Below are 27,217 nucleotides of genomic sequence, written 5' to 3'. Positions count from 1 at the left end.
GGCCGGGTGAGGCAAAAACATCTTAGACAGTTTGATTAATTACTGATTAGCTGCAGCTGAGGAAAAAATGGAAGCATATTTGGAAGTACTATAAGACTGAGGCTACTTTACATTGCCAATTGCCAACAGCGAAGAACGGTGGCTTTTCTGGCATGTTTGGGAATTTACTCAAAGACTCTTATTGAAATTCAGTGACAGATGATTCATTTTTAAGATCTTATAAATATATGTGCATGGCCACAGCAGTTAAACAGAGCTACGAACAGACACAGTTCATCCTTGATTACAGATAGTCCTTGACGTATGACCTCTATTCCCAAACTTTTTGTTGCTAAGCAAGACATTTATTGAGTTTTGCCCTATTTTAGGATCTTTCTTGCCAAAGTTGTTAAGTGAATCATTGCAGTTGATGAGTCAGTAACCCGGTTCTTAAGTGAATCTGGTTTCCCCATTGACTTTGCTTGCCAGAAAGACACAGACGTTGATCACATGACACCGGGATTCTGAAACCGTCATAAACATGAGTCAGTGGCCAAGCATCTGAATTTTGATCATATGTCTATGGGGATGTTGCAATGGTAATAAGTGTGAAAAATGGTCATACGTCACTTTTTCAGTGCCATTGTGAACTTTGAACGTCACTATATGATTGGTTGTAAATTGAGCATTAGCTGTACTAGTTTCTGGAGGACCAATAGCTGTTTGTCTGAGAGGCATCCAAAGGAAAAAAAATTTAAAAGTCCAAGATACAATACAATACAATAAAATACCATAGCAGATTTGGAAGGGACCTTGGAGGTCTTCTAGTCCAACCCCCTGCCTAGGCAGGAAACCCTATACCGTTTCAGACAAATGGCTATCCAACATCTTATAAGATTGTAGCCATGACCATTTATTATTTGAATATGCAATGCTGCAATGTTGAAAAAGTGGCGAGGTTTCAATCATGCAGTCCCAACCATCATTTGGGGGGGGGGGGAGAGTTTGACACTCCTCATCCATGAATGCCTCTGCTCAGTGGTGGACTGCTGTTGGTTCAGACTGGTTCCGGCGAAGCGGTAGTTCCAGGGAGCAGTTGGCCCTGCCCACCCATCCAGTGGTGAAATCTATTTTTTTTTACTACCATGGGCGTGGCTTGGTGGGGTCATGTGACTGGGTGGGCGTAGCTATGTAGTCATGTAATTGGGGGATCAAAAGATAGAAACTCACTTTAACAATGTCCTGCTGGAGCAGGGTTGGACTAGATGACCTCCAGCTCCCTTCCAGCCCTGGATTATCCTCTGAAGCTGCATCTAGTGCCAGGTTTGTAGTCCTTCCTTCCTCTCCTTTTTCCCTCCCTCCTCCCTTTCTTTCTTTTTCTTTCTTTTCTTTCTTTTACCGTTTCTTTTTCCTTCTCTCTCTCTCTCTCTCTCTCTCTCTCTCTCTTTCTTTCTTTCTTTCTTTCTTTCTTTCTTTCTTTCTTTCTCAGCACCCCTACCCCCCTGTTTTTGGCCTAGCAGGCTTCAGAGAATCCTGCTGGAAGCAAAACTGGACACCCACCCCCACCCCATTTCCGGAGAATATGTAGTTTAAAAAAAAAGTAAAAAAAAAGTAAAAAAATAAAGTTCTGAAGATCAGCTATGCGACATGCAATTGTCAGAGCAGGGTTTGTTTTTCTTAAGTATGTTTCGCTACCGGTTCTATGAACCAGTAGCATTTTTTACTACTGGTTCGGGCGAACCTGCCGGAACTGGGAGCATTTCACCCCTGCACCCATCCCTGCCTGCCCACCCACCCCTGCTATACCTTGTTCTATATTTCTGTGTTTTTCAGCTCAGCTGATTCGCACGGCACAACGAATTGCTGTGCCTCAGCTGTTTTACTCACCGGCGCTGCAGTAGAAGGTAAAGGTTTTGAATGTTGTGCACATGTGTGAAGTGCGTGTTAGGTGCGCGTGGAAAGTGCGAGTGCGCCAGTGGTGGGTTTCAAAAATTTTTTAGAACCTCTTCTGTAGGTGTGGCCTGCTTTGTGGGAGTGGCTTGCCAGCCATGTGACTGGGTGGGCGTGACCAACTTGTAAAATGTGGTGAAACTCACTTAACAACGTTCTTGCTTAGCAACCAAAATGTTGGCTCAGAAACTCTGGCATTTGAAGCACGCAAGTCTTAAAGCTGTCAAGTTACAACCCCCTTGCATCACTAGCCTTTTAGAGAAAAAAAAACCCCAGGGGTGTTCAAACTTGACAGCTTTAAGACTTGTGGACTTCAACTCCCAGAATTCCTCCTCTGGCTCTTCATCTTGATGATGTGCGGACGGGCGGGGGGAGGGAGCTGGAACCGGTTCTAAACGGCACTGTAGATTTGTGGAACCTCTTCTATAGAAGAGGTTAGAACTGGCAGGAACCCACCCCTGGAGTGCGCGCACAAAGCACATGATCACCGAACCAGTTGTTAAACCAGTTGCAGCCCACCCCTGCCTCTGCTATCCCAGTCTTATTAGGGCATTCCGTGACACAGCTGGCTGGCTCCATTTTGCAAGGCTATTTCTATGCTCTAATGGAGAAGAGATCTTGCTGTCAATATTACTCCAATAACTTAAATAAAGCTTCCACATATAGAACCTGTCTACCTTTTATTACAGAGTTTCCCAACCTTGTCAACTTGAAGAGGTGTGGACTTCAACTCCCGGAATTCCCCATAGATGGCCGGGGAATTCTGGGAGTTGAAGTCCACACATCTTCAAGCTGGCAAGGTTGGAAAACACTGTCTTATTACAGCATGAGAAGTCTACTGCCTTTATACATCACCTGTGGCAGTGATGGCGGACCTTTTCGGCACCAAGTGCTGAAACCGGAACGTGTGTGCGCGCATGCGCATGCCCCAAAGCACCAGAAACCCAAAGACCAGCTGGCTGGCACACATGCGCACGCCGTAAACCAGAAGAGCAGCTGCTGGTAGCATGCGTGCCAACAGAGAGGCATTTGTGCCATAGTTTTGCCATCCCGGACCTATGGGATTCCTGGCAGCCTCTATAAGACGTATAATGTCACTTTAGGGGGGGGAAGCCACATTAGTCCAATTCTCTGAACATGAGGCGGGCAGGTGGATTTTCTGCTGGCCGACCATCCGTCTTCGGGCTGCTTAAAAACAACTCCCCCACCCATGAGGCAGGGTTAAAGAAAGGTAAATTGGATCCTCTTCAATTGCCAACTGTCTGTGCCAAGAAACCAGGGTCTGTCAGTCGCCATTTTTTTTCCACTAGAATGTTCTCTGTGCATAGAAATGCCTTTGTTCACTGCAGGGATTTTTGCTTTTGAAAGGTGGAAAGAGTTTTTGCCTGTCATTTGTCTTTGTATGTCGCCACAAGCGGGTATTCTTAGCTCCCACCACATGCCAACACCGATGCCAAGGAGAGCTGCTGAGGGCCCAACATTGAGTATGACTAATTAACTCCCTGCCCATATTATTCATTAGCCTGGCAGATGCATTTCTAGAAAGCTAATTTGGGAAGTGTCAGGCAAGATGGTTGAGGGGGACAGCAATCAGGATTCCCATGTGTAATAAATAGTAGTTCACATTCATTTAAAGCTTTTTGAGGATGTGAAGTATCTGGCTGTTCTTTGGACCAATAACACTGTAGACGCATCGCATTTATGCACAACAAAAGTGGAATGGATAGAAATTGTGCCTTCCAGGCTCTGCAGAAATTAATGGCAAATTTCTTACCTCATAAAGATAGTTTTCCTTTCTTTTTTTTTTTAAATGATGGTGTTTCCTTTGGAGACAAGAACTCAGTAAATATTCTGGGTTTCCCTTTTTTATATATGACTTCATAAACTACTGTGATGAATAATCATTGTGCTTCTGACATATCTTATAGATAGGACTTTTTTGCTTTCTGATATTGATGACTAATACTTTTTTAAATGGTTTTACAGGTGGTCCTTGATGTATAGCCACAATTGAGCCTAAAATTTAGGTTGCTAAGTGAGGCAGATGTTACAATACAATAGCAGAGTTGGAAGGGAGCTTGGAGGTCTTCTAGTCCAACCCCCTGCCTAGGCAGGAAACCCTATACCGTTCCAGACAAATAGCTATCCAACATCTTCTTAAAGACTTCCAGTGTTGGGGCATTCACAACTTCTGGAGCAAGCTGTTCCACTGATTAATTGTTCTAACTGTCAGGAAGTTTCTCCTCAATTCTAAGTTGCTTCTCTCCTTGATTAGTTTCCATCCATTGCTTCTTGTTCTACCCTCAGTTTCCTTGGGGAATAGTTTGACTCCCTCTTCTTTGTGGCAATCCCTGAGATATTGGAACATTGCTATCATGTCTCCCCTAGTCCTTCTTTCTATTAAACTAGACATACCCAGTTCCGGCAACCGTTTCTCATATGTTTTAGTCTCCAGTCCTCTAATCATCTTTGTTGCTCTTCTCTGCACTCTTTCTAGAGTCTCCACATCTTTTCTACATCGTGGCAACCAAAACTGAATGCAGTATTCCAAGTGTGGCCTTACCAAGGCATTATAAAGTGGTATTAACAGTTCACGTGATCTTGATTCCATCCCTCTGTTGATGCAGCCTAGAACTGTGTTGGCTTTTTTGGCAGCTGCTGCACACTGCTGGCTCATATTTAAATGGTTGTCCACTAGGACTCCAAGATCCCTCTCACAGTTACTACTATTGAGCAAGGTACTACCTATACTGTACCTGTGCATTTTGTTTTTCTTGCCTAAATGTAGAACCTTACTCTTTTCACCATTAAATTTCATTTTATTAGATAGTGCCCAATGTTCAAGTTTGTCAAGATCCTTCTGTATCTTAAGCCTATCTTCTGGAGGGTTGGCTATTCCTGCCAGCTTGGTGTCGTCTGCAAATTTGATGAGTTCCCCATTTATTCCCTCATCCAAATCATTGATTTTAAACGGGTTTTGCTCAAGAGTGGCTTGAAAATTGAGTTTAGGCTCAATTGTGGTTGTACGTCAAGGACCACCTGTAAAACCATTTCTAGGCACAATTTTATGACCTTTGTTGCCACAGTTGTCAAGTGAGTCACTGAGGTTGTTAAGTTAATAACAAGGTTGTTAAATGAATCTGGCTTCCTCATTGACTTTGCTTGTCAGAAAGTCACAAAAGGTGTTTACATAACCCCACACAGTGGTGGGTTGCAGGCGGTACACCCCGGTATGGGCGTAGTGGAGCCAGTCCGGCGCACGGGATACCATTCTGGTATGGTACTCCGGAAGACTTTTAAGTCTTCTGCGCTTCCGTGCAATGGAAATAAAGCACCTGTGCAATGCTCCACTGGGCAGCTGGAACATTGCGGAGGCTCGCGGAGGGGCTAAGACGCATGCACATGCTGCACACATGTGCATGCATGCTGCGCGCATCCATGTGGAACCCACTACTGACCCCACAACACTGCAACCGTCATCATTAAGAGTCAGTTGCCAAGCCTTTGCATTTTGATCACATGACTAGGAGGGTGTTGCAATGGTGATAATTGTGAAAATCAGTCATAAGTCACTTTCTCAGTGCTGTTGTAACTTCGAGCTGTCACTATACAAAGTATTGTAAGTCAAGGACTACCTGTATTATATGGTGGATCTCTTAAAATTTTTAAATGGTGTACGCTTCCTGGCGTCATCTGTGTGTAACTTGGGTATCTATATAAATTTGTTACTAAATATATAAATAATAAACAAAACAACAAACATAAAAACATCCCAGGTATAGGGGATGCAAAAGATGAGCTGCAGCATCCAATTAGAACAGTGTTTCTCAACCTTAGCAACTTGAAGATGTATGGACTTCAACTCCCAGAATTCCCCAGCTAGCTGGGGAATTCTGGGAGTTGAAGTCCACACATCTTCAAGCTGCCAAGGTTGAGAAACTCAAAAGTAGAGCATTGCTCAAGAGCTCAGTAGCTGTGCAAAAAAATCTTCAAGTTTAGGAAGGCACCTGCAAAATCAATATTTGTCTAAACTGACAAATAAATGAATACATCGCAGAGAGAGGGAGGGAGGGAGGGAGAGAGAGAGAGCAGAGCAAAGCAGAGCAGCTAAATGACACAAAATAGTAATTGGCAGCCATGCAACTAGAACAAGTTTATTTCACACACAAAGTCTCTTGTGGTGGAGTAGACATTCTTGATGCTTGCTTAAAATATCCATGGAGCAAGAGCCCAGAAGATGAGCTGGAAAAAGTCTGCTTGGTTATTTTGGTGGGTATCGTGCAAATGGAGAATCTTCTGCAACTTTTCCCTGTTAAGGAAAACAGAGAGAGGATAAAGCTGAAACGGAGCTTTCTCAAATGCCATGGCTATCCAGTTTGTCAACATTTGAAGCCAAGAACAGATTATGACCCTGAACTTCAGGAAACAGCCTCTTTGTCCCATACCCTACCCTGGAGTACATACCATCGGCACCTCGTCCAACTTCTTAAAGGCTGGTTCCTTCGGACGGCAGGATTTTATTATGATCACAACGGCTGCAATGACTAGGACGACGACAAAGAGGCAGATCACAACCACCAAGCCTGGTTTTGTTGAAAATGCCACTTCAGGGCTAAGTTGTCCTGTAAGAGAGAGAAGGGATGAACCCCTAGGACTGTGACGGCGAACCTATGGCCCACGTGCCACCTGTGCCACAGCACCCTCTCTGTGGGCACATAAGTTGTCACCCCAGCTCAGTTCTGCCACACATGCACATGTGCCTCCTGCCAGCCAGCTGGTCTTTGGGTCTCTGCCGTGCATGCACAGGGGGGTGGGGCATGTGCGGAGGGGGGCATCGGGGGGGCACGTGTGCATGCATGAGGGGGTGCATGCTCGGGAGCCATGCGTGCATAGCATTTTGGGGATTCAGGTGTGTGCTTTGGGCACTCGGTCTGGAAAGGTTTAGCCATCACTCCTTTAGGATTATCAGAATTTTTTTAGAATCCAATCCTGGCTTTAGGGGAGAAACACAGCCAGCCAGGAGGAACATGCAGTCACAATTCCAATCTCAGAAAAGGTGCGGAGGTTGTGTGCAGAGAGCGTGTTGTCGCATTCTACTTTTCTTAGCCTAAATCACTGTGGAAAGTTAGCACCCGCCCCTCTCCTAGAAGAATGCAATGTTTGGAGAAATATTTAAAAAGGCAGAATATTATATTTCCCTGGGTGAGAAATGGAGAAAGATGCTCTTAGAAAGCAACCCCCACTTTCCTTAATAGCCCTCAGCAGATGTCAGCACTTAAGAGATAAAGAGATAACTAGCTCTACTCATAAGCAAATACCCTCACCAAGATCCAACAAAGGTAAAATTAGCCCTCAGCCACAATAGGAATGGCCCAAAGTCCTTTCGTTGCATCATCTCAGTTGCACCATCCCCAGCAGTTCAAACTTCAACCAAACTTAGCTCAGACAAACTCCAAGGATTTGTACATGACCCGTGGGAGTCTGACAGCAGCCAATAGAATACATGTTCTTGCACAGGAACAGGAAGTTCAAGTGCAAAGCCCAAGAGAAGGTATAAATACACCCCCCCACACACACTCTCAACTCCATGTGGTCAGCTTCCCAGAACCACCCATGTGCTTCTGTTTCATCAATAAATGGTCCCTTTTTCCAATCAGCTTCCAGCTTCCATTTTGTTTCCAGTGACTTTCTCCCGGCTTGGAACTGAACCAGATGGATATTTCTTCCAACATCATCACCATCATCTAGCTTCTAGACCAATGTGTCTCAGTCTCAGCAACTTTAAGGTGTATAGATTTCAACTCCCAAAATTCCCTTAAGGGAGGGGATATCTGGAAGCCTACACATCTTAGGGGAAGAAAGAAGAGACGGGATAGCCACTTGTCTAGAATGCTACGGGGTCTCCTGCTTGAGCAAAGGGTTGGACTTGAAGACTTCCAACACTGTTATTCTGTTAAAGTTGCTAAGATTGACAAACACTGGTCTAGACTGACAAAGCTTGAACAAAGTATATATTTTTTGCAATCAAAATTGAAGAGAAAAATAGACAAAATATACAGCAATGGTAAAAGATGTGATATTTATATAAGATAACCTATAGCTCCTATATATGACACCAAACCGAGATGACAGAATACATTTTTGTTCTTTGTTATATAATCAGCACGATGCATATCTTCCTTGTGTGCCATTATTATTCATGGATTTATCTTTGCAAGTCTCTTTTTACACCATGCATGTAGTAAAAAGATGAGGCATGGATTCAGTGATTTATACTGGTAAAAATCAAATTTTTTTAGAACCTCTTCTGTAGGTGTGGCCTGTTTTGTGGGAGTGGCTTGCCGGCTATGTGACTGGGTGGGAGTGGCTTGCCAGCCATGTGACTGAGTGGGAGTGGATTGGCAGTCATGTGACTGGGTGGGTGTGGCCAACTTGTAAAATGCGGTGGAACTCACTTAACAACGCTCTTGCTTAGCAACCAAAATGTTGGCTCAGAAACTCTGGCATTTGAAGCACACAGGACTTAAAGCTGTCAAGTTACAAGACCCTTGCACCCCTAAACCTTTAGAAAAGAAAACCCCAGGGGTGCTCAAACTTGACAGCTTTAAGACTTTAAGGTTTAGATAGGACTCTTAGAGGCGGGAGGGGGCAATTGGTGAGCCAGCCAATCAGTGAGCGGCAGGTGGGGCAAGCGTGGTGAGGACGGGCAGTGGGAGGGAGCTGGAACCGGTTCTAAACAGCATGGTAGATTTGCGGAACCTCTTCTATAGGAGAGGTTAGAACTGGCAGGAACCCACTCCTGGTTGAGAGTAATAAATCTACAAATTCTTATTCTCATAAATACCCATAATAATCTGCATGAACCCAATCCATATTTTCTGCTTTGCGCTGTTCATACATAATTAAATCTAAACCTTCCCTTCCATGCTTGTACTTAAACCCACTCCATATGATCTAGTGACTCCAGAAAACATTCTTGGGTTTAACTAACTCATCTGGATTGCAAACACCTAGATTACACCAGAAGGCAGTGGAGCTGCAATTTCCTGGATTTTAGCTCTCCACATGTATGGAGACAGCATGGTCTCATCCTTGCAAACAGAGTCTGGGGCTTTTCTTGATTTAGCACTTTGGAAAAGATGCTTCTTCCATCCCTTTGGATGGGAAAAACTGACACGCTTTTTGCAACAAAGGCTATTGTCAGACTGCAGTGCCACCTAATGGCTACTTCAATCATCTTATTGATATTCCTGCCTTCCCTTCGTATAACTACAGCTCAGCCCAACATTCAGTAAGTCAGAATTGATTGCAAAACTCCATTACAGGAGAAAAGGCTTTATAGGTTGAATTTCTTCAATCATAGCAACAGTAATAGCATTTAGACTTATATGCCGCTTCATAGTGCTACCCAGCCCTCTCTAAGCAGTTTACAGAGTTAGCATATTGCCCCCAACAACCTGGGTCTTCATTTTACAACCCCGGAAGGATGGAAGGTTGAGTCAACCTTGAGCAATTGTTAAAGGCTACTGATTGTTTTGTGGGTCTATGAAATACTTTATTCAGAGAGACAGAATTTTCTACAGTTATATTTTGTACATTTTACACCATTGTAGTTACTTTGAAGATGCTGGTTTGAAGAGAGAGAGAGAGAGAGAGAGAGAGAGAGAGAGAGAGAGAGAGAGAGAGAGAGAGAGAGAGAGAGAATTGCCCCTCACCGACATACTGATCCACACATTGATCAATCAAATGGCAAATAGTACTTTAAAAGAAATTAGCGCTAGTATTGCTAAGTGGCAAAAATCCAGATCCACTGCTACTTGGCATTACAGAGAATTTTTCTCCTTTACTGCTGTTGGAAGTTAAATCTGGTCCAGTTTCAAGCTGGGAGAGAGACGTAGGAGAAAATGAATTTGGAGGCAAGGTGCAGGAAAGGAAGTCTCCATTTACGTAGGAATCAGAACCGAGGTGACACAGCATCAGTTCTAGGACAGCTGACAAAACAGTCTGATGAGTATGTGGTTCTAGGGCTTTGCGGCAGGTTCCTTGTGAAATGTATTTTAATCTGTGCTTGAGTGTGTCCTTTTAGTATTCTAATTATTGTTGTCTGACTCCCATTGTGGCTGGGAGGTCACAACCCTAATCCTATCCCTGTCCTTGGAGCTGGGTGGGGAATGTAGATTTTTAGGTGTCTTTGTCTCTCTGCTTTTTTAATCTGATCAATCCCAACCTTCTATGGAGCTGTGGCTGAAGGCGTTTTGTTTATGAATGGAATAATTTATGAAACGAAACATCCATTCACAGGGGCTGCTTGAGTGGTTTTACTTCAGGGAAGACTTTTTCTCTTCCGGGTGTGGCGGTGGGGCAGTGGTGGGATTCAATATATTTTTACTACTGGTTCTGTGGGCGTGGCAGGGGAAGGACACTGCAAAATCCCCGTTTCCCTCCCCACTCTCAAAATTTGCACTACCGGTTGTCCAAAGCCTGTCAGAATTGGCTGAATATCACCTCTGGCGTGGGGGCATTTCTTGGGGTCTTTCTTATATTAAAAGGGGGGATTCTCCTTACACTGCAACTATCTAGTAACCATCCAGATGTTTGTAGTTTAAATATGTTAGCCCTAATAAACTGGAATGAAAGAAAAGTTTGACAGGAAGGGAAAATTTGAGAAATATAAGGAAGCCAGCTGAAAAGAAAGTCAGTAATTACATATAGTATGTGCCACGTAGGTGTGTTTCTGGTGGTGCTCCAGCAAGTATGAGTAGTGCTATTTATTATACGGTCATGCCCAGTGCTTTATCTCTCTATAAAAATAACAGGGTGGGGCTTCAAGGCACAGGTGACAAACCAGGAGGCCGTCCCACATTAGTCATGAAAGCCAGCTGAGTGACTCTTGAGCTGATTACCAGGGGAATATGAGTTTGAGTCCCTCCTTAGGCATGAAAAGTGGCTGGGTGACTTTGGACCAATCACTAGGAGACTCTGAGTTCTTATTCCGCCTTAAGCATGAAAGCTGGCTGGGTGACTTTGAGCCAATTATCAAGAGATTGTAAGTTCTATTCCTTCCTTATACATCAGGGGTGTCCAAACTTGGGAACTTTAAGACTTGTGGACTTCAACTCCCAGAATTCCCAAGTTTGGACACCCCTGTTATACATGAATGCCAGTAGAGTGATTTTGGCCCAGTCACTATTTCTCAGTCCAACTCACTTCACAGGGTTCTTGTGGGGAAAATACAGGCGTGGGCTGCTGGGGAATCGCACGTGGCCCATTCATCATGCCAGGTAAGTGCAGGGCCCGCACGGAGGCTCGGGGAGGTGGGGAACGGGCCTACTGGAGTTCCGGAAGTCCAGAAACAGGCATGTTTCCGGCCTCCGGAGGGCCTCTAAAGCCCAGGGGATGCAGTTTTCGCCATCCCGGAGGCTCAAAGAAAACCTCCGGAGCCTGGGGAGGGTGAACACCCCCCCCCATGTGGTGCAGGAGTCCGATTAGGCCACGCCCACCATGGCCACACCCACTGGGGGAATAATGTTCCAGAGAGAGGGAGCCACCATGGAGAAGGCCCTTCTTCTGGGCCCCACGGGATGTATCTCCCTAGGAAATGGAACCCGCAACATTCCCTGCCTCCCCGCTCTGATGGGTCGGGTAGATGTGACCAGCAAGAGACGGTCCCTCAGATAACCTGGTCCCAAGCCATGCAGGGCTTTAAAGGTGACAACCAGCACCTTGAATTTCACCCGGAAGCAAATCGACAACCAATGCAACTCCCACAAGTGAGGTGATGCATGTGCACATCGAGGTCTGCACAAAACCATGCGGGTCGCTGCATTTTGCACCAACTGGAGCTTCTGGATGCTCTTCAAGGGCAGCCCCCACTTTGCAGAATGAGATGGATGGCATAGCCATTCAATTAATTCATTAACCGAGTCACAAAAATTTCCTCTTACCTGCCTGAGTGCTGCCGTTGATGGACTCAGCCCTGTGGGTAGTGAGAGGCTCTTTGGATCCAGTAGGCGAAGTCACGGGGCTCCAGCTGGTGGTCGAGTCATTTGCTTTTGCGGTGCTGCTTGTGGCTCCGGTGGATTGGGGCATAGGGGATCTGGCTGCTTTTGAGGTGACATCTGCTCTGTTCGGGGTTGTATCTGAGACTGTTAGAGCTGCTGTAATGGATGTAACTGTCGTCGATGTCTCCAGGAGACTGGGTGGGCTTGTGTTATTTGAAGCAGAAAGGCGGTCTGCAGAAAGACCAAACAATCAGACAGACACAGTGTACCAAATTCGGTTCCATTACCCGTTCTTAACCCTTATGGTTTAATGGAGCCTCCAGCTTCAACCGCAGTCTATCTTCAATCATTAACCATTTGAAGGAGACATCGTTTACTGCCTTTCTGACCCGCTAGTTGGCTTTTTGAAACATACTACCCTTGCCGCTGTCAAAAATTAGGGAATAGACAGGGAGATCTTTACCCTGCTTCAGGCTACCTGTTTTACAGCACTTGTTACATACTGATAATCGGTATAATAGTTTCCACCAAGGTCCTCTGTTCCGGCGGGAACAGTACTCAAATCTGATTGGTCGAAGGGTCTGACAGCTCCCTATAAAAGGGCTGCTGCCAGACAGAGTCTTTGCTGCATTGTACATAGTTGTCACTTAATAAAGAGCTGTTGTTGCTGAAGCCTGAGTCTGCCTTATCCATTTACCCGATCTAACAGCACTTGTAGGCCACCTCAATTGTCAACTCTGTGTGTGAGTTATAGCAATAAAACCCTGTCACACCCATCGAATGCGTCTTAAAAATGATAACAGAAAACAGTCTGCAAGCCAGAGGTGGGTTTCACATAATGCAGGGGTGTCCAAACTTGAGAACTTTAAGACTTGTGGACTTCAACTCCCAGAATTCCCCAGCCAGCCATGCTGGCTGGGGAATTCTGGGAATTGAAGTCCACAAGTCTTAAAGTTCCCAAGTTTGGACATCCCTGACATACTGTAACAACCGATTCGCCCAGCACCAGAAATGTGTGCACGCGCCTTCCATGCATGCGTGCACTGTCAAAAACACAGCGATATTGGACAGGATTGCACCCAGGTTGCAACTACCAGCTCGTCTGAACCAGTCCAAACAGTCAGCAGCCCACCACTGCTGCAAGCACAACAAGCAGAGCCACCCAAATCAGTGGTGGGATTCAAATAATTTAACAACCGGTTCTCTGCCCTAATGACCAGCAGGGTAGGAGGGGCTCAGTGGTCATGTGACTGGGTGGGCATGGCCAACTCAACGTCACTCAGGTCGATGAGCGCTTCGCCTTAGCTGTGACGATGTAATAAGGGTTAACCAGAGAAGCAGTTTCTGGAAGCAGGGCAATAAAGATTAGGCTAGAAAAAATGTTTCCTTCCTGCTTTCCTTATTGGATTAGCCCTGTAAAGTGGAAAAAACCAAAATGAGATTTCTTCCAAGAACCGGTTCTCCGGACTGCTTAGAAAGTTAACAACCGGTTCTCCCAAATAGGTGCGAACTGGCCCAAATCCCACTACTGATCCAAACATCAGTGTATGTTTCTTTGCCTCGGTGGAAGAAGTCAGCTTTCACCTGTTCTTTTAAAGATATTAGGGAGGCTCTTAGAAACACAGGTAGTCCTCAACTTACAACCACAACTGAGCCTAAAGTTTCTGTTGCTAAGGAAGAACACTCAGACGTTAAGTGAGTTTTGTCCCCTTACTTGCCACAAATGTTTAGTGAATCACTGCAGTTGTTTCTAACACGGTTGTTAAATGAATCTGTCTTCCCCGTTTGCTTTGTTTGTCGCAAGAGGTGATCACCTAACCCCGGGACACGGCCACCGTCATAAATATGAATCATCTGCCAGTTGTCTGAATTTTGATCGCATGACCATGGGGATGCTGCAATGGTCATAAGTGTGAAAAACTGTACTAAGTTTTTTCAGCGTCATTGTAACTTTGAATGGTCACTAAACGAAATGTTGTAAGTTGAGGACTACCTGCATAAAAAGGCAGCGATTTGATCGTGTGCATTCGAAGTAATAGAACCTTCCTATGCAGAGGCAGACTATCGCACGCAGACACCAAGGACAAATAATGTTGCTTTCCTTGACATTTGGGTTTCCTGGTAGTCTTAGCTACTGGAGTCTAAGTCCCTTCAAATCTTCTTACATAATAACATAAATCAACATATTTGTGCCCTTCAGAGCTTTTTGAAAGTATCACATTTCCTTTCTCTACAGAATGTGCTTGCACTGGTTCTAAAGTGTTTCTCAAGAATAAACAACAGCTTGAGGCTAACATTTCTGGCTTGTTTCGCTGCTGGAAAGAGTGCTTCCCGTTGGGGTGTGTGGGTCTGTGAACATTGATTTCAGTGGGTAGGGTTTTGTACATCAGGATATCACAGAAGGAGGGCTATGTTAGTCTAGGGTGGCAAAAAATAAATAAAAAGTAGCATCTTTTCTGACAAGAAATCATTTTAAAATATTTATGCAGCTTATGACAAATGGGAAAAAAAAGGGTGAGGCTTCAGACACATGGCTGACATCCTAATTTTTGCAGCTGACAACCTAATTTTTTTTATCCCCACCGCATAAACGCTCCTGGATTAATTCGGGGAACCACTGTTTAGTTAACCCTAGCATGTCATGTGAATATACTCTATGCCAGTGTTTTTCAAACTTGGCAACTTTTAAGTTGCGTGAACTTCAACTCCCAGAAATCCCCAGGTAGCATGCATGGTGTCAAACTTGCGGCCTGCGAGCCGGAGGCGTCACGCGCAGGTCACGCCCACCCAAGCTCCACGAATGGAAAAAACATCGCAAAATGTCACATGACGGAAACGTGACACGGCAAGTTTGACACCCGTGATCTACATGGTTTCTGTCCTGCAGGAAATCCATCCATCCAGGAGGCCTCTTGCTTTCCTAACTACCGTATTTTTCAGAGTATAAGACGCACGTTTTTCCCTCAAAAATGGGGCTGAAAATCTGGGTACGTCTTATACACGGAATACAACATTTTTTTTGCCTCCTGAAACCCGACCTCCTTCACCAAAATGGCCGTGCATAGCCTTTAGGAGGCTTTCAGAGAGCTCCTGGGGGCTGGGGAGGGCAGAAATGAGCAAAAAACGGGCCATTTTTTGCTCAATTTTGCGCCCCCCCCAGCCCACAGGAGCACTCTACAAGCTTCCTAATGCCCTTTTTTGACAAAAAGTGGGTGTTTTTGCACAAAACGGGCCATTTTTTGCTCATTTTTGCCCCCTACCCATCCCCCAGGAACACTTTACAAGCCTCCTAAGGGCTATTCATGCCCTTTTTTAAAATAAAAAAAAAACAGGCCCGTTTTTGCAAAAAACAGGCCGTTTTTGGGGAGGTTTGCAGAGTGCAAAAACTTTTTTTTTAAATTTGCCTCTTTAAAACCTTGGTGCATCTTATACTCCAAAAAATATGGTAGCTATATTCCAAAGAACTCTGGTTGAATACATGGATTGGGAAGAGGGTGACAAAAATGCTAGCAAACGGTCCAGTATCAGGCACAGTTAGATGCGATGGGATTTGACTGGAGAATACCAGCCCATACACTTACCAGCCTGGAAGCCATCGGCATAAAACAAAATTAGCATTAATTAATATGTTAGAGGCACAAAATAGGACTTCTAATGTCAGCATAGTGAACTGCTATGAAGGCCAGATCCCGAAGATGAAACTCAAATACTTTGGCCACCTAATGAGAAGAAAGGACTCACTGGAGAAGAGCCTAATGCTGGGAAAGACTGAGGGCAAGAGAAGAATGGGAGGACAGAGAATGAGGTGGCTGGATGGAGTCACCAAAGCAGTCGGCATGAGCTTAAATGGACTCTGGGGGATGGTAGAGGACAGGAAGGCCTGGAGGAACGATGTCCATGGGGTCACATTGGGTCGGACACAACTTCGCAACTAACAACAACAACATAGTGAATAAGTGCAGCAGTAGTCTACAACCTTTAACCCTATGATGCAAATGTTTGCCCCTAAAGTCATTCAAAATTCTTTCTAAGGTTGGAGCCTGCAGTTTTTTCTCCAGTGCCGTGCAGTGCAACAAGCAAGGGAAATGAAAGTTAAAAGTGTGTATTACATTAGAGCAGAAAGTACCTACTAACCTAAAAGGGCAAATAAGCTGTTAGATACTTGTTCTAACTTCAGTGGTTTCCACCAAGATCCTCTGTTCTGGCGGGAACAGAGGTTTAATCCTATTGGTCGAAGGGTCTGACAGCTCCCTATAAAAGGGCTGCTGTCAGACTCCACCTTCGCTGGATTGTTCTCACTTGTTGTACTTAATAAAGAGCTGTTGTTACCGTTAAGCCTGTGTGTGCCTATCCATTACCCAATCTAACATAAGTTTTCCTTATCTGCCCTTACTGCACAAATAATACATTTATGCTGGAGATCAAATAGCAGCGCTCCGACTTCCGAGCATGAAGAAAGCACAGTTTAATTAGAATCTATAGAGATTCTTGGTCATTTACGACATGAGTGTCCCAAAAGTGCTTTTTTCCAAGAGGCAACTGGATTTTCTTTGCTTTCCTTGAAGACATTTCACTTCTCATCCAAAAAGCTTCTTCAGTTCTTTAGGACACAGTTTAATTTGCTTCCCAAAGCTTGCTTTCTTACAAGCTGAAAGTTTTGCTTAAACTAGGTAGATGGATATATAATACGATTTGGGAACAGTTTATTGAATAACATATTGTACACTTGTACAAAACACTCCTGGTATAACTCAGAAACTGCATGCTAGTCCTTCTACAGTAGGGGTGTCAAACTCAAGGCCAGTGGTGGGTTTCCATTATTTTTACTACCAGTTCCCTCGCGCACGTATGCGACCTTTCTGCACATGCGCAGAAGCATCTGGACAGGTGGGCAGAGACTTCCGCCGCTGCCACTACCGGTTCGCCCGATCTGGGCTGAACTGGCAGCAACTCACCTCCAGCAGCAACTTAGATCCAGCCTGCGGGGTGCTTAAATCTGGCCCATGGGGCCACTCTGGAAACAGCGAAGGACTGCCCCGCAATGTGCAGCCTCTGTGCAGCCCTCCCCAGCTCCATTTTTGCTGGCAGAGGGTTGCAGGAGGCCATCACAGCTTAAAACGGCGCTTGGGGGCCGATTTTCATTGGCAAAGCGCTCGGGCCCCTCCAAGCAACCCCAACACAAGTGATGTGGAGCTGGCCACGCCCACCCTGGCCACGCCCACATGCACACACACACACACACACACACACGGTCAAACACAATCCTGATGTGGCCCTCAATCAAATCAAGTTTGACACCCCTGTTCTACAGTATCAGTCTACTGGTAGTCTGGTGTTTTTATTACTACCAAGCTCAAAATCCTGAAAACTCCATGAACCAACATTCTTCTGACTGATCAAAATATATTATACAGGTAGTCCTTGACTTACAATCACAATAGAATCCAAAATTTCTGTTGTTAAAACAAGGCAATTGTTAAATGAGTTTTCCCCCATTTTACGACCTTTCGGGTGTCCCGCTCCCTTCTGTTTCAGAGGCCGCGGGAGGCCCCTCTACAGGGTAGGGCAGAGGAGTTTGGGAAATATCTGCAGGATAAAGTCGCTCAAATCCGGAAGGATTGGGTCCCCTTCAGTGGCCCAGTCGAGACGCCAGTGGCGAGTCTTGAGAAACCTCTTTGGGAGGAGTTTGACTTGGTTGTCATCGAGGATTTGGACAGATTGCGTGGACGACTGCGACCTACCACATGTTTGCTGGACCCGTGTCCCTCCTGGCTTGTACTGGCTTCCTGGGAGGTTACACGCGACTGGCTCCTGGGCCTAGTGAACGCTTCGTTGGGTGAGGGGTCTCTCCCGGCCGCCTTGAAAGAGGTGGTGGTGAGACCCTTGCTCAAGAAGCCTTCCCTGGACCCTACGGAGCTGGCCAATTATCGTCCTGTCTCCAACCTTCCCTTTTTGGCGAAGGTTGTAGAGAGTGTGGTGGCTTCTCAGTTTCCACAACATCTGGAGGAGAATGATTATCTAGACCCGCGCCAGTCCGGCTTTCGCCCTGGGCACAGCACAGAGACGGCCTTGGTCGCGTTGGTAGATGATCTCTGGAGGGCCAGAGATAGGGGTTGTTCCTCTATCCTGGTCCTATTAGACCTCTCGGCGGCTTTTGATACCATCGACCATGGTATCCTGTTGCACCTACTGGAGGGGTTGGGGGCCCGGGGCACCGTTTTGCGGTGGTTCGGCTCCTACCTCTCCGGACGGACGCAACGTGTGTTGGCAGGGGAGCAGAGGTCGACCCTAAGCCCCCTTACTTGTGGGGTGCCACAGGGGTCGGTCCTCTCGCCACTCCTGTTCAACACATACATGAAGCCGCTGGGTGAGATCATCCGTGGTTTCGGGGTGGGATATCATCTGTACGCTGATGATACTCAGCTGTACATCTCCACCCCGAACCACCCCAACGAGGCCGTCGAAGTGATGTCCCGGTGTGTGGAAGCCGTACGGGTCTGGATGGATGACAACCGACTCAGGCTCAACCCTTCCAAGACGGAGTGGCTGTGGGTTCCGGCTCCCCGGTTCAACCAGATAATTCCATCCCTGGCCATTGGGGGCATTCAACTCGCCCCTGTGGAGCGGGCGCGCAATTTGGGCGTCCTCCTGGATGCCAGGCTGTCCATGGATGAACATGTGACAGCCGTGGCCAGGGGGGCGTTCCACTAGGTTCGCCTGGTGCGCCAATTGCGCCCCCTATTGGACCGGGACGCCTTACGCACAGTCACCCATGCGCTAGTGACGTCTCGCCTGGACTACTGTAACGCTCTCTACATGGGGCTTCCCTTGAAATGCACTCGGAGACTGCAGTTGGTCCAGAATGCGGCCGCGCGGGTGATTATGGGGAGTACTAAGTACTCCCATGTGACACCTCTCCTGCGCGAGCTGCACTGGCTTCCTGTGGTCTATCGAGTGCGTTTCAAGGTCTTGATTACGATCTTTAAAGCGCTCCATGGCTCAGGACCTAGCTACCTGCGGGATCGTATTCTGCCCCATACATCCCTACGACCCATCCGCTCGCACAGAGAGGGACTTCTCCAGGTGCCGTCCACCAGACAGTGCCATGGGGCGGCGCCTAGGAGCAGAGCCTTCTCTGTGGCGGGCCCAGCCCTGTGGAATGACCTCCCCCCGGATATTAGGACCACTACTGACCTCTGCTCCTTCCGTGTCAAGCTCAAGACCCACCTTTTCCAAATAGCTGGCCTGGCTCAACCATAACTTCGTAACGCTCCTGATGGGTTTTTTAATTTAGTAATTTTATTTAAGGGGATTTTAAATTGTGTTTTTAATTGTCTTTCCCTTATAAGTCAACTCTCCTCCATGCACATATGTATATGTCTCTGTTCTTTTTGTATATATGTTTGTCTTATGTGTATTTTTATCCGTTTTGATTGTACGCCGCCCCGAGTCCTTCGGGAGAGGGTTGCGGCTAATCAAATAAAATTATTATTATTAAATTATTATTATTCTTGCCACCTTTGTTAAGTGAATCACTGCAGATGTCAAATTAGGAACATGATTATTAAATGAATCTGACTTCTCCATTGATTTGGTTTATTGGAAGCCGCAAAAGGAGATCACATGACCCCGGGGGACACTGCAACCATCGTAAGTACATGCCAGTTGCCAAGCCTCTGAATTTGGACCACGGGACCATGAGGGAGGATACAGCAATGGTCTTAAGTGTGAAAAATGATTGTAAGTCATTTTTTTCAGTACCGTCGTAACTTGGAATGATCATTAAATGAATGGTTGCAAGTTAAGTACTACCTGTATTTGAAGCAGGTTTATTCTACTGATATCATGAGCTTTTGGAATTATTGCATGAGTTATATTTATTTTATTACTGTACAAGAAGCAATGGAAGGAAACTAATCAAGGGGAAAAAACCAACTTAGAACTATGGAGAAATTTCCTGACAGTTAGAACAATTAATCAGTGAAAAGACTTGCCTCCAGAAGTTGTGAATGCTCCAACACTGTGGTTTTTTTAAGGAAAGATTGGACAACTATTTGTCTGGAATGGTATAGGGCCATGGTGGCGAACCTCTGGCACGTGTGCCAGAGGTGGCACGCAGAGCCCACTCTGTGGTGTGCCGTCTTCCTGTTTCCGGTGTGCGCATGCAGCCCGCCAGCTGATCTTCGCATGTGCTCCAGAAACTCAAAGATCAACTGGCCGGTGTGCATATGCAGCTGGCCACCTGATCTTTGGGTTTCTGGAGCTCTGGTGCATGCAAAGACCAGCTGGCCAGCGTGCATGCGCACACCGAAACCAGGAGGCCAGCTGGCCAGCATGCACATGTGCACTGGCCAGCTGGTCTTTCAGTTTCCGGGGCTGCGGCATACATGCGTGCACACACACGCGCACACACACACACACACACACACACACACACACGGGTTCTGATTTGGGCACTCAGTGCCTAAAAGATTCAACATCACTGGTCTAGGATCTCCTGCTTGAGCAGAGGTTTGGACTAGAAGACTTCCAAGGTCCCTTCAAATAAAGGCCCCTTTATTCTGTTATTCATTCTTTAAACTCCGGTTTGAATTTTAAAGAAGGATTCAGTGATGCCTATTGCTAAGTAAGGGTATTTCCCAATGTGGCGTTTCCTGTACTCTTGGAGAACCAGTCACAGGGTGCTCATCCAACAAGTATAGATTTATCCAAATAAATATGTTTATCCAAATTGCAGCCTCACCTGGAAGTCTACCTACATGTATCTGATAGAAGATTACAGCCCTAGACCAAAGCACATTAGCACTTATCTACACTGAAACTTAACTATTGGTGTGTGTTAAATGATTAACTAAAATAGTCCCATTAGAATTCCAGTGAAGAGCTGAGGGAGGCTCCTTTGGAGTAGATCAAACACAATGTTTCATGCCTTAAGGCTGTACAATCCTAATGCTTATTAGAGACAGTGGTGAGTTTCAAACTTTTTTAGAACCTCTTCTGTAGGTGTGGCCTGACTTGCCGGCCATGTGACTGGGTGGGCGTAGCCAACTTGTAAAATGTAGTGAAACTCACTTAACAACGCTCTTGCTTAGCAACCAAAAGGTTGGCTCAGAAACTCTGGCATTTGAAGCACACCAGTCTTAAAGCTGTCAAGTTACAAGACCCTTGCACCCCTAATCCTTTAGGGAAAAAAAAACCCAGGGGTGTTCAAACTTGACAGCTTTAAGACTTGTGGACTTCAACTCCCAGAATTCCTCCTCCAGTCATGTTGGCTCAGGAACTCTGGCAATGAAGCATGCAAGTCTTAAAGCTGTCAAGTTACAAGACCCTTGTACCCCTAAACCTTTAGAAAAAAACCTTAGGGGTGTTCAAACTTGACAGCTTTAAGACTTGTGGACTTCAATTCCCAGAATTCCTCCTCTCGCTCTTCATCTTGATGATGTTCGGACGGGCAGGGGGAGGGAGCTGGAACCGGTTCTAAACGGCACTGTAAATTTGTGGACCCTCTTCTATAGAAGAGGTTAGAACTGGCAGGAACCCACCCCTGATTAGAGATCATTATGCATACTAGAGAGAATTGGTTAGCCAGACTTCTATTTATTATCCAAACCTTTTGAGAATTATTTTCTAGTTCCTCCATGCTCCTCTCTGCCTCCCCTGCAAATAAACAGAAGTGCTTACTTCCTCAACTCTCTGAGCAACAGGAAACAAAATTTTACATCCTCTTTTTCACCAGGTTTTGTGTCAAGAGGGGTGATTGTCTGTTATCAAGTTAAAACTCAGCACTGAAACAGCAGCCACAGTTAATGCTATGAAACCGTCGTCTTGCTAGAAGTGTTTTGCAAATCTCAGGTAAGGGGAAAGTTTTCAGAACGTTTGGATAAACCTTAGCCATTCTTTGAATGCTTTGTTAAAAGCCACAATTACTGCAGTGTCTTGTAAAACTGGCCACTCAACTCACCTTGGCAGGTTAAACTGGCTTTCCTGCAGAATTGAGATCCTCTAGGCCAGGGGTCCCCAACCAGTGATGGGATTCAAATAATTTAACAACCGGTTCTCTGCTCTAATGATTTCTTTCAACAACCAATTTACCAAACTGCTGAGAAAGTTAACAACCAGTTCTCCCAAGTGGTGTGAACTGGCTGAATCCCACCACTGTCCCCAATCCCCGGGCCCTGGCACACTACTGGCCTGTTTAAAACCAGGCTGCCGAAGTGGCGGACATGCAGCTCCATTTGTGGGAGTGGTGTGAATGTGGGTGTCCACTACTCACACAAATGAGCTGCGGGTGCTCACCCACCACTCGCATGGAGCCATCCCCTCTCCCCCTCTGCCGATCAGCAAAGCTGGAAAGATCAGAGACCACTGCTCTAGATTTGTTGTTAGTTGCGAAGTTGTATCCGACCCATCGCAACCCCATGGACAACGTTCCTCCATGTCCTCTACCATCCTCTGGAGTCCATTTAAGCTCATGCCGACTGCTTCAATGACTCCATCCAGCCACCTCATTCTCTGTCGTCCCCTTCTTCTTTTGCTCCCAGTCCTTCCCAGCATTAGGCTCTTCTCCAATGAGTCCTTCCTTCTCATTAGGTAGCAGCCCAATATTCCAGATTATTTCTTGAACAGCCATAAGTGGATAACCATCAGCCATGCTGATTTTTGCCCTGTGCAGCTGCCCCAGGAATCCAAACTCCCAGGAGCATCTCCCTGCCCTTCTTACCTACCTTGAGTAAATGCCACCAGTAAAAACAGCACCCCGAGGGCCATGCTAGCTGGCTCCGATTCTCCTGAGGGGATTGGAGGAAAAGCAGCTGCTGGAAAAAGCTTGTCTCAACTGCAAACAGGATGCAATCCATCTGTGCCAACTCTCAAAGGGGCTGGCATCTAGGCAAAGATCCAAGCCTGGTTTTCTTAGCAAAACCTTGTCAGCAAGATCCATGGCACACCACTGCCCTCTCCAGGACAGGTGAGGGAAAGCCAGGACTGAACTCACCTTACTTGGGACGCATCCGGAGACTGCAGCTAGTTCAGAACGCAGCCGCGCGGGTTATTATGGGAAGTACTCGTTACTCCCACGTAACACCTCTCCTGCGCGAGCTGCACTGGCTACCTGTGGCCTTTCGGGTGCGTTTCAAGGTATTGATTACCATCTTTAAAGCGCTCCATGGCATAGGACCTAGGTATCTGCAGGATCGCATCCTACCACACACGTCCCTGCGACCTATCCGCTCACACAGAGAGGGGCTCCTCCTGGTGCCATCTGCTAGGCAATGCCAGCGGGCGACACCTAGGAGTAGATCCTTCTCTGTGATGGGCCCAACCCTCTGGAATGACCTCCCCCCAGACATTCGAACTACCACCGACCTCCATTCCTTCCGGCAAAAGTTAAAGACTCACCAATTTCAATCAGCTGGCCTGGCACTTTCTTAGTTTTACCTCCCGGGGATTTATTCATTTTAATTGGGTTTGGGGTTTTAATAAGCTTTTAATGTACTATATTTATTATTCTATATACAGTCTTGCAACCTCCTCCACCTACGTATTTAATTATTTAACTGTTTTATGTATGTATTTGATAACGCATTTTAGTGACTGTACACCGCCCCGAGTCCCTTTCGGGAGAAGGGGCGGTCTATAAATACGAATAATAATAATAATAATAATAATAATAATAATAATAATAATAATAATAATAATAATAATAATAATAATACTTATAAAAAGCCCTTCTACCGCTTGCAGTAGTTCTAATTCATTCACCAAATGATTGCCTATCAAGAAAAAAAACAGTGGGAATTTGAATGCCTGAAACAAACTTTTATTCTGAGAATGGTCTTTGGTCATAACAAACAACATCTGAAAACCAAGCCATCCACTCTACAGACAATCTTGTAAAGAATCGACTTCACAGAGATTTTTTATCCTGGAGTATGTGTCACTGCAATGTACATAACCTCTAAACTGGTGGATATGGGCAATGGTATGTTAGCTTGCAAGAAGGTTTCTAGATTGGAGATTCTAACTTGCATTGAATTGGGGAAGCACACCTGGGCTCAAAATGGGCTAGTCTTGTGCCTGTGGCTCACTGGCCAAATTTGCCCCAAATAAGTGATATAGTCCTTACTGTGGAGTTCCTGGTCATAGGAGTTCAGGTCTTTTTGTCCCTTGGTAGCTTTTTCCTTGTTTTTTTTTTTGTTTTTTTTTTGAATAGTGTAAAAAGTTATTTATCTCTAGGTGCCATCAGAATGTCAGCTACAGCAAATGTAAACATTTGCACACCATTATAATATTTACACAGCATTCAAAAGAGAGAAGGAAAAAGCTAAGCAGGAAACAAAAACAAAAAGACCAGGATAGGACACATCCTTGCCAGCAATCAGCACACAGATAAGCAGGGATTAACACTGGGATTAATACCAGATATACAATCAAGCGGTAAACAATATCCAAATCAAGGAACTATCAACTCAGACAATTAAATAGTAAACAAGGAGAGCTAGCCAAAGAAAACAAAACTCCCACCAACACTGATAGGGTAAACAACTACATATAAACAGGACAAACCCCAGTCACTTTTAGCAAAGAGGTTTTTTTATCTAGTTGGGTAATGAAACATCTGCAGGAAAGTAACCCAGCCTAAGAACTCCAGAGTTCAAACCTGAGTTATAAATATTCTATTCTACTGATAATCCTCACCATTAGTTGGGAGTGTTCCAAGGGTGAAATTGAGCAGGTTCTGGAGAAGCATTAGCCAAAATTTTGAGTAGTTGGGAGAACCGGCAAATACCACCTCTGGCTGGCTCCAGAGTGGGGAGGGAATGGAGATTTTGCAGTATCCTTCCCCTGCCACGCCCACAGAACTGATAGTAAAAAAATTCACCATTGGAGTGTTCTATTGGTAGCCCTCGACTTATGACCACAACTGAGGCCAAAATTTCTACGGCTAAGCGAGACAATTGTTAAGAGAATTTTGCCCCATTTTACAACCTTCCACAGTGAATCACTGCGGTTCTTAACTTAGTAACCCAGTTGTTAAGTGAATCTGACTTCCCCATTGGACTTTGCTTGTTAGAAGGTCACAAAAGGTGGTTTACATGACCCCGGGACACTGCAACCGTCATAAATAGAAGTCAGTTGCCATGCATCCAAATTTTGATCACGTGACCATGGGGAGGCTGCAATGGTCGTAAGTGTGAAAAATAGTCACAGGTCCCTTTTTTTCAAAGGCATTTAAACTTTGAACGGGCGCAAAATGAACTGTTGTAAGTCAAGGACTACCTGTAGGTGGCATGGGTGAAACATGGGCACAGCCAGGTGGCCACATTAAAGTTATAGGCTCCAGTCTGAGCTGGCAAATATGTATGTTACGGTTACTCTAACCCAGTGCTTTTTAACCTTGGCGACTTTAAGTCCTGTGGACTTCAACTCCCAGAATTCCCCAGCCAGCTGTGCCCCATTTTACAACCTTCCTTGCCACAGTGAATCACTGCGGTTCTTAACTTAGTAACCCTTTTAAATGAGAGACAAATTTAGAGAGCTCCCTGGCATCCTTAGTGAGCATCACCTACTGGCAGGAAGAACAGCCATCAATCACTGTCTTTAATTTTGGGTGGGATAGGGATGGGCCACAGTAGAAGGGTACTTAGAATGACCGGCTTAGCCATCTGTCTAAGTTGTCCAAGTAAATTGCTTCTGAATGTTTAAAGTCACATCCAAAAATAACTATGATGACAGGGCAGAAGCATAAAAGAGGAATGCCCAAGGAAGAAGGGACAACTGTATACTATGGAACAGTGTTTCTCAATGACAGCAGCTTTTAAGATGTGTGGACTTCAGTTCCCAGGATTCCCCAGTCAGCTGTAGGAAGTTAGCACCCACCCCTCTCTTAGAAAAATGAAACATCCTGGGAAATATTGAAAAGGCAGAATATTATATTTCCCTGGATAAGAAATGGAGAAACGTGTTTTTTAGTCAGGAAACAGACTCACTCTTAATAGCCCCCACCTTTGTCAATGGGCTATTTAAAAAGCCTGAGCTAGTCTACTCTACATAACAAAGGTAGGATTGGCCCTCTACAGAAACTCGGCACAGGGCACCTGGGAAGAAGCAATGCTCAACCAAACTTGGACTCAAAGCACAAACTAATGAGTTGCCCTGCATGGCCCCATGGGAGTCTGACAACCAATCAGAATACAAGATCAAGATCAAAGGCCAGAGAGGACATAAAGCCAGGAACTTTCAGAATCTCGCTCTCTTTTCTTCTTCACCCAACATCTGGAAGCATGTGATCCCCCTTTTCTCTTTAGGAGCTCAAGCCATGTGATCTTTCCAAGCAGCCTCCATGTTTCCAATGTCTTTTTCCCCCACTTGGAACTGAACCCAGAAGGACATTTCTTCCAACACAGCAAAGCACCAATAATCAATGTCTCTCCCCTCCTCTCCCCAGTTTTAAAATTACACTCAGCTTTATGATTCTATGATTCCTTCTAAGCCAGCTTTTCTCAATATATATTCAGCACACAGATAAAGGAAGAGTATAGAGCCGTGTCATCTCATCTCCCTCCTTTGCTGACCTGCAGCCCATGTGTTTCACCTTCTTCTATGCAGACTATAATAATAATAATAATTAATAATAATAATTTATTAAATTTCTAGACCGCCCCCTCTCCCCGGAGGGACTTGGGGCGGTGTACAGGAATAAATTTAAAACATACAAACAGTCATACACATAGGTAAAAATCACATTAAACAACCCCTGTACAATTTATAAAAATTAAAAAACAGACCTTAAAACCAATCTTAAAAATTTAAAAATAGAACTGAGGTGGGATGGGTGGAATTAGGCCAAGCCGGCTAGCTGGAATAGGTGGGTTTTAAGTTTCTGACGGAAGGAGTGGAGATCCGTAGTCACTCTAATGTCGGGGGGAAGGTCATTCCAGAGGGTCGGGCCCATCACAGAGAAGGCCCTTCCCCTAGGCGTCGCCCGCTGGCACAGCCTAGTGGACGGCACCCGGAGGAGTCCCTCTCTGTGTGAGCGAATCGGCCGGAGGGATGTATGGGGCAGGATACGATCCCGCAAATAACTAGGTCTGTGCCATGGAGCGCCTTAAAAATGATGGTCAACACCTTGAAGCGCACCCGAAAAGCCACAGGTAGCCAGTGTAGCCCGCGCAGGAGAGGTGTTACGTGGGAGTAGCTAGAGACTCCCGAGACTGCCTGCGCGGCCGCATTCTGAACCAGCTGCAGCCTTCGGGTGCATCTCAAGGGGAGCCCCATGTAGAGAGCGT

At 45.6% G+C, this 27,217-nt stretch overlaps 1 protein-coding gene across 1 annotated transcript; it reads right to left on the bottom strand.

Annotated features, from left to right (window-relative positions):
* Nucleotides 1-6,057: 6,057 nt before the first annotated feature.
* On the bottom strand, nucleotides 6,058-22,815 carry CIST1 (colon, intestine and stomach enriched 1). The gene is made up of 4 exons (XM_081960423.1): nucleotides 22,655-22,815; nucleotides 11,874-12,161; nucleotides 6,394-6,551; nucleotides 6,058-6,238 (listed from the first exon to the last, which is right to left on the bottom strand). Exons 1-4 carry the CDS (start codon nucleotides 22,695-22,697, stop codon nucleotides 6,191-6,193), a joined length of 537 nt encoding a protein of 178 aa, XP_081816549.1. The 5' UTR covers nucleotides 22,698-22,815; the 3' UTR covers nucleotides 6,058-6,190.
* Between the last annotated feature and the right edge of the window lie 4,402 nt (nucleotides 22,816-27,217).

The sequence above is a fragment of the Natrix helvetica genome (genome assembly GCF_964273705.1).
Source record: "Natrix helvetica genome assembly, chromosome: 1".
Lineage (NCBI taxonomy): Eukaryota > Metazoa > Chordata > Lepidosauria > Squamata > Natricidae > Natrix > Natrix helvetica.
This window is presented reverse-complemented; position numbering and strand designations above follow the sequence as displayed.

Coding starts and splice junctions, on each gene's coding strand:
- CIST1 (XM_081960423.1), bottom strand. CDS start 22,697: ATGGCCCTCGGGGTGCTGTTTTTACTGGTGGCATTTACTCAAG. Junction 6,552..11,873: donor CAACGGCAGCACTCAGGCAG/GTAAGAGGAAAT, acceptor TCTCTCTTACAG/GACAACTTAGCCCTGAAGTG. Junction 6,239..6,393: donor AGTTGGACGAGGTGCCGATG/GTATGTACTCCA, acceptor TTTCCTTAACAG/GGAAAAGTTGCAGAAGATTC.